This window comes from Leucoraja erinacea, chromosome 17 (genome assembly GCF_028641065.1).
Source record: "Leucoraja erinacea ecotype New England chromosome 17, Leri_hhj_1, whole genome shotgun sequence".
Lineage (NCBI taxonomy): Eukaryota > Metazoa > Chordata > Chondrichthyes > Rajiformes > Rajidae > Leucoraja > Leucoraja erinaceus.
In genome coordinates this window covers 13,329,881-13,343,063 of record NC_073393.1, presented here as the reverse complement: position 1 = coordinate 13,343,063, position 13,183 = coordinate 13,329,881, and the positions used below count along the sequence as shown (strand labels likewise).

Sequence of the window (13,183 nt, the reverse complement as noted above, 5' to 3'; positions counted from 1 at the left end):
CACTTTCCCGAGTTATTCACCTATTCTCCCGAGTTTTCAAACTCGCAGAGTGATCGCAACGAGTCTGTGGATATATCGTAGCCGCCGTAGGTATTCGGGGCTTTTTTTTACTCGTGGACATTTTTCACCAGGATGGAAAAAACTTACCTGATGACCCGAGTATCTATGGCTGGCGTAACAAGCCGCTACGATATATCCACGGACCCCTACGGCTTCCTACGGACTCGTTACAAACATTCTGCGAGTTTGAAAACTCGGGAGAATTCTTGAATAACTCAGGACGTGAATAACTTGTGAAAGTGGGACAGGCCCTTTTGGGGGGGAAGGTGCATCGTAAAAGCTGCACAGAATTACAAAGTTACAATCGGGAGATTTATTTTAGCCGGTATCTAGCAAGCCAAACAAGAGGACACTGTTTGGGAGTTGGTTTTATGGATCGAAGCTTGAAGGGGTATCCACAACATGAATGCATTTGTCGTCATGATCAGAATGTTTGTTCTGATGCAGTTATGGAAAAGAACAGATAAAGCAAGACAGTCTTTCCAGACTGAAGTGAGTTGGTAAAAGATGATTGGAAACTGTTACTTGGAGGTATGAATCCAGCCTCTGAGAGCAGCGGGCAAAGAAGCAAGCCATTTGTGGTAAATCTTTCCATAGTGGATGGGTTAACTGTATTGAGGGGCCTTGGTACAAGGTGCATGAGGTAAGCTGAGGCTAACAAGTGAAGCTCATGTACAACACTGATACAGCAGAAAGACAATTAGGGGACTGTAATTATAAGGGAAAAGCAAGTGGAGTTGTGCATAGAAGTAAAGGCAAGATTAAAAAAAAGCCAAATACATTTTTAAAAAAAAGAAAAAAAAAGCAGAACAAGGTTGCCAGTGATAGCAGGGCCAGCATGGTACCCAAAAGATGATTTTAATGAATACCCCAGGTGTTTACACAAGGTTTGAAGCCACTGTTGTGGTTCAAGAGGACAATATGGAAAACATTCATTGGGATAAATATAGCAAAAGAGTATGAAGGGTATACAATTTTTGGCAAGAAAATATGTAAATCGCTGTGCCCGGGTGAACTTGCCCGTGCTGCTAATCACAACAGGGAACTTTGGAGACTGTTTTTGAATCGTCCCTGGTTGCAGCTGCAATGCCACGAGACGTGCTGCATTGAAGTCTGGAGAAAGAATGGTACAAGGACACATGGTCTGTCTGAAAGGTTCTGACCCAGAACAATGCTTATCCATGTTCTCCAGGGATGCAGCCTGACCCACCGAGTTACTCCAGCGTTTGGTCTTTCTTTCACATAGTCTGTCAAATTGGTGATAGACACAAAATGCTGGAGTAACTCAATGGGTCGGGCAGCATCTCTGGAGAAAAGGAATAGATGACGTTTTGGGACAGAGTCCTTCAGACTGTCAAATCTATATGTATATTATATATATCTCTAGATCTAGAGATAGATCTAGAGATAGATCTAGAGATAGATCTAGAGATAGATCTAGAGATAGATCTAGATCTAGATCTAGATATACATATAGATTTGACAGTCTGAAGGGCTCTGTCCTAGATCTAGATCTAGATTTAAATGTGGGACCTTAATAAAGAAATTTGCAGATTTGAATTGTTTGACTGTAACTCTCAATAATGTTTGACATTATCAGTGTGGCAAGTATCCCTGCAAGAGCAGTTGTTGCACTCGATGTTTAGCGTTTGCCATTGTTGGTGTGAAGCTTTATGCCTGTGCAATGCATATTAACTTATTCCAAGAGTCAAGAGCGTTTTATTCCCATAGTCTCGAAACAGAACAATGAAATTCTGACTGGCAGCATCACAACGAATATTAGCATAGTACTGTGTAAACACCGTAATAAACACATTTCAGCATACAGAAAACAAATGGAAAATAATAGTGCAAAGATACAAGCAATAAAAACAATGCCCCTCAAGTTTAGTTTGGTGTTAGTGTGGAAGCAGGCCCTTCGGCCCACCAAATCCACGCCAACCAGCGATCCCTGCACATTAACACTACTCTGCACTCACTAGGGACAATTTATAATTTTACCAAGGCAATTAACCTGCAAACCTGTACGTCTTTGGAGTGTGGGAGGAAACCAGAGCACCCGGGGAAAACCCACACAGGTCACGGAGAATGTACAAACTCCGTACAGACAGCACCCGTGGTCAGGGTCGAACCCGGGTCTCTGGCGCTGTAAGGCAGCACCTCTACCACCATGCAACATTGTGAACATTTGTAGAGGGTTTGTAATGGGATCTTTTGTGCATGAGGAAGCATTTCTGAAATGAAATTGGAGAATGTTCCTACATATGATCAAGTCTTTTGATTGTGTTGTGTAACTAATCTGAACAATTGTGCATGTTTTGTATTTTCTGGTTGCTACCACTTGAGGAGCTGGAGTATATTTCCTTCTGTAGTGGTGAGCTATTTGTTCAACCAGAAAGATAGCAACAAAGCACTTCCCAAAACTGAGGCACAAGAGCGGAATGTCCCACCACATATGAATGAAATCATCCAGTATTAATAGCTGGTTGTGTTAATAATGCATGTACGGAGTGGTGAGAGTGGTGAAAGAAAACCAGAGCACCCAAGGGAAAGCTGCACGATCAAAAGGAGAACGTACAAACTCCACGCTGACAGCACCCGAGGTCATTATCAAACCTGGATCTTGGGTGCTGTGAGGCAGCTGTGCCACTGTGCTGCCTAAAGGGCCTGTCTCACTTGGGCGTCATGCAGATGGCGCGTCATTTTGTACATCCCAAATTCCTGGCGCGCAAAGATTTTGTACATCCCAAAATCCTGGCGTGTGTCGTGATGTGTAAATGATGTAGCATAAATCACGCATAAATGCCGCCCAAATGGGACAGGCCCTTAAAGTAGCATTCTTTCAAATTGGTTTTAGTCCAGCTTCAACATTTCAAAGCTATGTGCTATCTCTGTCATAAATCTTGTATTGTAATGCCCTTGTGTACTAGATGAAGTTAACCTCTTGAAACGGGGTTCTGAACAACGGTAAAAGTTTCTGACAGCAACTGTAGCTGGGAAATGGCAACTTTTTGTTGGTTCCTTTGATACTGTTAAATTAAGAGAAATTTCAAAAATAGTTAAGTGGAAATGTTGCAATCTTTGTACAAGCAAGCAATTCATTGTCCTACATAAACAATCTGCTTTTAGACCAAATTATGACCAAGATGTTTTTTTGCTTCCACAGGCATTTAGAGAAAGACGAATAAACCATCAAGCATCGGGTTTGGTGATGGATGGCAGGTGCAAGTCGGTGGATCCAGAAAATGTAAGGATTTGAGCTTCTGGGGATTGTATCAGTGCAGCTTTGTTGAGCTGTGCATCCACTATTAGTTGCAAGGAACCGTTTTGTTGCTCTTTAGTTTCGAGATAGTGTGAAAACAGATCTTTCACCAACGATCCATGTGCACTAACACTATCCCACACACACACACACACACACACACACACACACACACACACACACACACACACACACACACACACACACACACACACACACACACACACACAACAATTACAATTTTATAAGCCAATTAACCTACAAACCTATATTTCTTATGAGTGTGGGAGGAAAACCGATGTGGTCATGTACAAACTCCGTACAGGCAGCACCCATAGTCAGGATTGAATCCGGATCTCAGGCAGCAACTCTACATCTGTGCCACCATGCTGCCCATAGCCCACATTTTTAGGAATCCAAAGAGAAAAAAATCTGAATGAATTTGAACTAATGTAGCATTATACATAAAGGCGCCAAATTGTTTTTTGATTCTTTTACTCAATACTAAGGTCAACATTTTGGTGTTAACAGCAGAACGGAAGATTAGAGTTGATGCACATGGATTATTATTGGCCTGATACCAAACTTCAAATTGGCCCATATAATTGAATGATAGGTTCGCTATCCTTGCACTCGTTTCATTAAACTATCTGCAAACTAGAATGATTGCATTTGTCTGCCTCATTGAATAATTTCAATATCCCTCTTGAAGATTTATATCTAATCTCTAAATCTATGGAAAACTATAAACAAACATTGTTAACAATTAGGGAAATTCCTATCTGCCATTTCTCGTGCTTGAGCGGGTCCATAAATTGTAAGTACCTGTTCTGATCTCAAATTACTGCTGGATGTTGATTCATTGGTCAAATAAGCTCTCAACCAAATTGGATCTCCCATTTTTGAGGCTGGTGTATCAACATCGATGTTCTGTGTATATTTCTTCACCAATGAAGATTAAATAAAGACCCAGTCCATGTATTGAATGGGCATTAAAGAATATATATTTTTTTGAATTTTATTTTTATTAGAAGTACAGTAAATTACAATAATACACATCAGATATATCTTATTACATTTGTTGTACCACTTCGTTTTTTGAGCTTTAAAAAAGATAGAAATAAAAGAAGTAAGGAAAGTGAGCAAGAATCGTGAAGGTGCAGGACATTTTTTTATGATTGGTTTACTGTTTTTAACATTGTGTTTTTTACCTGATTTTAACTATTTATTCTGTTCCATCAGGGACTGGATTGTTTTTTTTAGTGTTATTATGTGAGAAGTGTTTTAAATTTCATGTGCGAGGCTCCGCTATTCACTGGGAAACGTCTTTTCATTTTGCACTGTACTTGTTGCTTGCAAGATGACAATAAAGGTTGATTGATTGATTGATTGAAGTGTTGGGAAAAGAAAGCCCCTTAGGGAAGAAGTTAGAGAAGGAAGTAAAGAAAGGAAATAAGACCCTAGAAAGAAAAGAAAAAAAAAGGAAAAACAATCGCTCTATTGTAACACAAAACTCCGCAAAAAAGGATATACCAACCGTGTTTTAAAAAAAAATATATATATTTTATACCCCCGGTTACCAGATCCTGGTACCATTTTATATTTTGAATTACTATTGCACCTTATGCTTGTAATAGTTCCATAAATGCAGACCACGTCTTTTGGAAATGGTCTGCTTTGCCTGCTAGGAGGAGTCTCATCTCTTCCAAGCGTAGTGTTTCAAACATGTTTGAAATCCACATTTTTATTGTTGGTATTGGAGCATTTTTCCAAAATTTGAGTATAAGCTTTAAAGAATGGGCATTAAAGAATATTGATGAACAGAAAGATCGCTGGGTTCAAATCCATAGTTTCCTGAAAGTGGCAACACAGGTAGTTAGGCTAGTGAAGAGGTGTAGCATGCTTGCTTTGATAAGTCGGTGCATAGAATATAAGGGTCTCGACCCAAAATGTCACCCATTCCTTCTCTCCAGAGACGCTGCCTGTCCCACTGAATGACCAACATTTTGTGTCTATCTTCGGTCTAAACCTGCATCTGCAGTTCCTTCCTGCACATGGAATATAAAAGTTGGGAGGGTTGTGTTACAACTTTCCAGAATACCAGTTAGAGCCCACTTTGAATATTGTTTGCATTCTGGGCACACCACAGGAACGGTGTGATAGCAGAGAGGAGATTCACTAGGATGTTGTTTAGAATGGAGGCCTTCGATTCTAGGGAGGGATTAGATAGGCTGCAGTTGCTTTCCCTGCACCGAAGGGAATCGATAGGTGACCTAGGGTATAAAATTATAACAGGCGCAGGTACTGTAAAGCAGGGGTTCCCGATGTTTTTGTCCCGTTTACCCCTGGCAACTTTAATAGCACATAACAATGTTATTTCACTTATTTATGAACAACTAATGTTGAACAGATACCAGTATACCAGAACCAAACGCATTCAGTTAATGAGAAAAAACATGTACAAATCCAGAATCATCAAATTTACCCGGTGGGGGTAAATTTACCCCAGGTTGGGAACCCTTGCTGTAAAGGTAGTTTTTTTGTTGTTTTTTTTGCCTGGTAAAGGATTCAAAAATAATAGGGCATAGGTTTAAGATGAGAGGAAGGAGTTTTGAACGGAGGGAAAATAAACTAAACAGTAGCTATCAGGAACAAGCTGCCAAGGAGAATTAACAGACTCTAATTCTGTCATTAAACTTTACTGTTGATGAATAGATATCAGAATTATGTTTTGCATAGAGATTAAGAAATTAAAATGGATTTAAGTTCTCATTGAGGTCAATTCTCTTGTTTTTCTTTAATTGTCCCAACATGTTGATACAACGCTGATTTTTCTGATTCTCAGGATTTAGTGGACTGGAATAAGCCTTTGTTGTGGCAAGTTGGTCTTTTACGTGAGAAGTACGATGAATGGGTGCATCAGCCAATAGATCGGCCTATACGCCTCTTCTATTCTGATCTCGTAGAAGCTTGTTCAAAAACAGCCTGGTAAGGAACTGAAATCATAGCTTGGTTTAATGAGTTCTCCAGTGATGAATTGCAGGATAATTCCTATTGTTAAAGTAGGTTTTGGATTTGATTATTGAATCTTTGAGTTATTTGATTGTATAATTTGCATATCTACATGCTATATAGTTTAGTTGTGGTGCATAATTAATTTGAGCAAAGAATATTACATTTTCTATTAATTCCTTGGTGTTAGAAACACGAACACAGGAGGAGTTTTCAGACAGAAAACTGGAACCATATACCTTTTTGATTATTCCTTGCGATTAGTGGCTGACTATGTCAACATACTGCATTTAGTGTTCTGACAGAAGACACAAGTATTTGATGCCAACATTGGTTGCACTTTTAATGTGGATTTTTATGAACGGACTCAAGACGGAAACTAGTGTTGAAGTTATCAATCTAACATTTTCTCATTCTATTTAACCATATCCTACAGGCCTATGGTAACTGAGCAATCAGAAATTCATGATGTGTAATTAAATCTGACATAATCGGTTTGAAAAACAGTGTCTTGTTGAATATTTTTGTGATCTCTTGGTTCTTTTAAAATAGAAATCTACCTTTAATTCATTAGAAACGAAAACAGCAAAAGAAAAAGAAAATTACCAAATGTGTCAATTACCTCCACGGAATATTCCTAAACATTTGGAAATATAGAATGGTGAGGTTTTGGTAAATATTAATTGCTTGGAGGTGGATTTGTTGCTGCACCATTGAAAACAAGTTGCATGATTTCCTACATGGCATCTACCATTCCTTCAAGTTCCAATTGCATTCAGAGATTAGTTCATTTATATAATCTCCATTGAATGCTGCTATATTGAACAATGCAGTGAATGTTGAGTTTTGTTTATTGAGTTTAGTTTATTGTTAATCTTGGGCTGACTCTCACCAAAGATGGCCATACAAGTAAATTTAACGAGCTAAAGAACTATTGCATTATTTTATCAGTAATTTGCATGCTGGGTTTGGTGGTGGGGGGTTCCAAAAACATTTCATTAGTGTATCTCTTTTAGAGCTGTGAAATTATCAATGGATCTGTGGTAGAACTGACCACGGATCCTTCCTTGCTATACAAAAACCCATTTATTTCCTCCAAGGATAGTTGCAAAATTGTTGTTGATTTGAATTAAAGTATCAGACTCTTGAGGAATGTTCTGCTCAATCAATTACTAAATAAAGTTTTAGTTTAATGTGTTAAATTGCTGTTTCACTGCATGCTTTTGTTGCTTGCTGTCTGTAGCATGCTGCCACTGTTTAAAGCATGTTTTTAAATTCACTGTTTGGACTACTGTGTGTACTGCAGTGGAAATTATTATCTAACCACTATTTGGTCTTTTTTTAAAAAAGGGGCACTGAAACGAGAAAAAAATTATAAATAGCACAAATGCATTGAAAATTATGTCGAAAGAATAAATAGTTGGAATCCGATTTCCAGACTACAATCTGGCCTATCCCATGATTTCCAGACTTGTGCATGCACTTTAAATCACTATTTTAATGATCCTAGACCCATGAGGTTACACAGAAAAGCTGGAGAAACTCAGCGGGTGGCTCATAAAAGGCGTTTCGGGCCTCTGATACTGTCTGAAGAAGGGTTAAACCTGCCACCTTAATAGATGCTGCTGCACTATTTTAATGATAACCTTCGATTCTCCAGAATCTGCAGTTCCCTCTTAAACATTATTCATCGTAGGTTGGCAAAGTTTTACTTGTCTCCTCTCCCAACTTTTTGTTGCATCTTGCTATGGTACTGGCTGTTAGTGGTTCTGTTATTGGACTTCATTGTCTGAAGAAGGCTTTCGGCCCGAAAGTTGCCTATCTCCTTCGCTCCATAGATGCCGCTGCACCCGCTGAGTTTCTCCAGCATTTTTGTGTACATTGGACTTCATACGTTTTCTTAAGGAATGGTAAAACTACATACCCACATTTGGGGAAAACATAGTGGTTACAGATGTAACTGGTCGGGGCCCACATTTGTTCATGAATGTTGCACAACACCGTCCCCCACTTTCTTTGTCTTAAACACTTCATACAAAATTGTGTATATAATACCTGCCGTTAAATAGAGAATCATGCATAAACTTCAGCATCTCAAACAAACATGCTGTCGTCCAAAACGATGGGCAGCACATTATGGCCATGTTTGATGTCAGGTGGTATCTTGGTCAGGGGGGTTGTCTTTATAAAGCCAGTTATCCTTAAACTGGTTTGTTTTCCGCTATTTTAAGGCTGAACATCATCCTGGCTCTCAACACATGGAGGCATTTTATACTGAAGATTTGTAACTTTTTAAACAGTGTGAATGTTCCTTGCAAAATTGTCATTGCAACTTGCTTAGAGAAAAAGCTTGTTTATTTTCTATGTATTGACCAATTTTGCATCTTTCGTTTCAAACATAAAATTAAAATGTATATTGGAATGTTGGTGATTCTAACTGATCCACCTAATGATTGGTTGCAGCTTACCTGGTTTCAAATGCTGCTAGATCGATGAGCAATTCTATTTCTGCTGAATGGAATATTTGCTTGACTTTGGAGTAGTGTTTCTAATTTTAGTTTTGCAACCAGCATTGTAATATTGCCCCAAATCAGTGGTCACCAGCCAGTTATATCCATGTTTGTTATTAAATTGGGGGAATAAAAAATGGCTTGGGAGATTATAGTTGCTCATTTGGTGGAAAGTAGGCACTTCAGTAGGGTGTTATATATATAGAAATACTGGCAGATGGTGGAACCGGAACAAATCTCACTTACAGCGCCCTCCATAATGTTTGGGAGAAAGACCCATAATTTATTTATTTGCCTCCACAATTTGAGATTTGTAATAGAAAAATTCACATGTGGTTAAAGTGCACATTGTGGGGGGCTATGTATAAACACAGCTGTAATTTCTACATGGTGCAACCAAAATGTATGGAAATGGCCTTTATTAAAATCTGACAACGTGCACTTTAACAACATGTGTTTTTTTTCTATTATAAATCTCAAATTGTGGAGTACAGAGGCAAATAAATACATTATGGGTCTTTGTCCCAAACATTATGGAGGGCACTGTATTTAATTGCTTAGTTGAGAAGAAAAGTTATCTTAAATTTAAATTATCGGCAATAAATCACTCGAGTCCGTGATGCCATTCTCCACTTCCATAATCAGTAGTGCTTCATGGGCCAGGTATGTTCTGATATGGGTTCTCCAGATTTGTGATTGCTGTTTAAAGCAAAAAGTGTTGGCTCAGCAGGTCGGGTAGCATCTCTAGAGGAGTTGGATCAGCCAATGTATCGGGTTGGGACCCTTCTTCAGACCCAATGGGTCCTGATCTGTACACCACCTCTGCATTCCCTCCACAGATTCTGACCAGCTCTCTGAGTTCCAACAGCGCTTTATTTTGTAGACCAGACCCATCTGTAGTTCCTTATCTCAATTTTAATAGCTGTATCTTTGTGTTTTGCTACATAGCCACATAACTGAGTAGTGAATTTGAGTGAATAGCTGCCACCTTGTTTGAGACTTGCTGCACACATGTATGGCAAGTCCCAAGCTTACCGTCGCTGTATTAAGAAGTCTTGGACTTTCCCCACAAGATTCAGACCATGTTTTATTCAATTTGGAATTGGAGCAGGATTTGAGGTTCAGTTATCTGGCATGTAAGTTGTACGCAGAGGGTAGAACGGGTTACATTTCTTTGCAAGTTTTCAAAAAACTAACAATGACACAGAAATTTAGAATCGTGATAATTGGTGCAAATTTCGAAGCAGAGGCAAAGTCAGGAGCGTAGGGATAAATTGGGAATCATTAACTAAAACGTGTGATGGTGGGGATAGAAGGTGAAGGGGAAAATGAACAGACCATGAGCTTGCCTCTCAGGCGTTGTTTTGTGGTCAGTTCAGAGACATTGGTGCGTGGATGAGGAGGGGTGGCTGCGGGAGGTGATAGCTGGCATGATTACAGTGGCTTCAGGTCATGCTGCTGCAACAGAAGACAAGGCTTGATATAGCGATGTGGTTGATGAAAGTACTACGTCAGCCAGGTGGGCGATCAAATCGAACACAGCATGAGCAACATTGGAAAGAAGCAACAGCATCGTGTTAACCCTTAAAGCACGCAAACCAACGCTTTTCATCTGTATCTTGGTACATATGACATTTAAACTAGATAATGCTAGCAGGTTTAAGATGCCATTATGGAGAGAAAATGCTTCATTGATACCAGTTTTGTGTTAACAAACTGTTAAAAGACTTCATAGTTCTCAATCACTATGATACATCAATGAATTGCCATTGCTTTTATTCTATTTGTAAGTGATGGTTGCATGAATAGTAACATTTAAGACATGGGCATCTTCATTTCACATGCAGGGGAGCAATATTTACAGTTTCCTGCCTCTAACTTGCAGCTTGGGTTTGCTGGTATGTCTGCATGCAGGTGGACAACCATCCTATTTTGGACTCCAAGCTCCATCTAAAGAATTGTGTTGTGGCTCTAGCTATGACATTGACTGGTACATGAATGGGTAAAACTCTTGACCAAGGTAGCTCCTCTTGATGTGAACCTGTGGATGTTCTTGGTGTTATGCATTGCTTTGTATGTGAAAGGTGAGAAGTGTTCCACCTACAATGCCACGGTCTCCCCATTTCTCCCTTCGCAGTCGGTTGAGCTACATGTGAAGCCTTTCAACCTGTGTCCTTTCCCTCTGCAGGTATATGGTGCCATTGGTTTGGGTTCCCATTGTGATTCTTTGTAGTTGGTATTGCTACACTGACCTCGCGCAAGGCAACACTAGAATTTTCACATCTTTCACAACAGGTATTGTAATAGTTTTCAAATGGCAAGTATTTGTGCAACAGTCATAATGTTAAGATGATCGACACAATTTAAACCAGCATCAGCAGTTCCTTCCCAACCATTTAGTTATAATATTTAGTTGCCTGCTAATATGGTTTCAAGACATTTTACTATCATAAATGAGTAGGATTTTATAGAAGTCAGCCACAAAACACTGGAGTAAGTCAGCGGGACAGACAGCATCTCTGGAGAGAAGGAATGGGTGGCATTTTGGGTCGAGACCCTTCTTCAGACCCGAAACATCACCCATTCCTTCTCTCCAGAAATGCTGCCTGTCCCGCTGACTTACTCCAGCATTTGGCCTACCTTTGATTTAAACCAGCATCTGCAGTTCTTTCCCACACTTTTTGTCCCAGGTTTTTATAGATCTCTGCATTGCTATTTTACAAAAGGCAAGTGCTGGAATGTATCTTTGTTCTTGTGCACTAGTTTTTAAGGCATTGTGATAATAATGGTTATTAAAAATTCAGGTGGTGTGATCACTGGCTGGAGAAATGGAAATAATTTGCATTTTTTCATTAATGCTGAACATCTCCAAACTCATCTTATCGAGCCCACACAAGATTAGAAGTTGCTCAGCCAGAGCTGAACACACTTCTCGGCATCTGCATACAAACAGATTGGTCGAAGCAGGGTCGCGACGTGAACGCTCTTTCCTTGACCCCTCCAAAATAAATGATCATAGTTTTGAGCAGTTTGGTGTTTCTCGCTTGTCTACATCAATTAAATGAGTGGTGCACATCTTTTTAGATGTGGAGAGCGCCACTTAGTCCGCTCATCGGAAACATTTTATTTTAACCGTACAGGCACTCCGTGACTTGTGTAAGGGTTACGTTCTGTGAACTCTTGCGCAGGTCAGAGTTTAGGTAACTTGGAATCCCCATCCCCTCCTCCCTGTGTCTGGGGACTTTCTGCGGTGCATGACCTTCTGGGTAATACCGCCGCCATTGCCGGCCTGGGTACTATCTCGTCGTCGGAGCACTTTCTGTGGTGGACAGTGTTCTGGGTACACACCGCTGCCTGCTTGTTGAGTGACTGTACAGTGTTGTGGAAATTACAAACTGCTTTGCTTGCACTAGGGACTGAGTACAGAATTGTTTACGAAAACGAGAGTTTGCCTAGGTCACCTATTGCGCAAGTTGGAGAGTGACTGTACATTAATCATATTGGTATTTCTAGTCATGCTTAAAGATGCATGCCTGGGTTCTAACTCTTGCTCACTCCCCAATACCCAGTGTAAATCACTCTGGATTCAAATGGGAGTAGAGGCCATTCCTATATTGGGTCGACACCTGCAGCCTCCCACTGTCCTTCTGATCTCCATGTGGTACCCCTAATATTGATGCGATGATTCCTGTGCCCTGGGGCAAGCTTCAGCTGGGCAACTTGTGGCAAATGACGAGACTGAAGCAGAGCTGCAAGGATGGTATATACCAGCTGGAAGCACCAACCTCTCACGCTTGGTGTTTGCACCAAGTCATGCTTGTTTGTGTGGATCTGAAGTTTGCGAATGGGCGGCTGTTGGATAAGCAGCAACGGTTCACTAATTGTTTCTCTTTCTATGTAGAATACTCCATCCGTGTCCACAAGTACTGCTTCCCTCTATTATTCGTGTTTGGGATGTTTCTGTGGTCCTTGGTTGAGTACCTGATCCATCGATACGTTTTCCATATGAAGCCACCTGCTAGCAATTACTATCTCATCACTCTTCACTTCATGCTTCACGGACAGCATCACAAGGTGACTGGGAAATGGGTGGATTCCTGCCTGCCTGATGGTTTAAACGTGGGGTTTTCACACAGCCTCCATTGTAGTGATAACATTCTTATTCACATTTTGAATTTTCAGATTAACAGGACATCTTAAATTTATTCCTGAATAAAAGCACAGGGATTTGAGTGTCATTATCAAATAGTTTTCACAGAGTGATACAGCATGGAAACAGGCCCTTCAGCTCAACTTGCCCACACCGGGCAACATTAGTCCCACCTGCCCATGTTTGGCC

General features: G+C 40.2%; 1 protein-coding gene across 1 annotated transcript in view; it reads left to right on the top strand.

The window, feature by feature from the left end:
* Nucleotides 1–13,183, top strand: part of fa2h (fatty acid 2-hydroxylase) — a 79,801-nt gene that overhangs the window by 59,075 nt on the left and 7,543 nt on the right. Inside the window, exons 2-5 of the mRNA XM_055648578.1 lie at nucleotides 3,227–3,307; nucleotides 6,168–6,310; nucleotides 11,033–11,139; nucleotides 12,746–12,918. Of these exons, the coding sequence (XP_055504553.1) occupies nucleotides 3,227–3,307; nucleotides 6,168–6,310; nucleotides 11,033–11,139; nucleotides 12,746–12,918 (504 nt within the window). The remainder of the gene's footprint in view (nucleotides 1–3,226; nucleotides 3,308–6,167; nucleotides 6,311–11,032; nucleotides 11,140–12,745; nucleotides 12,919–13,183) is intronic.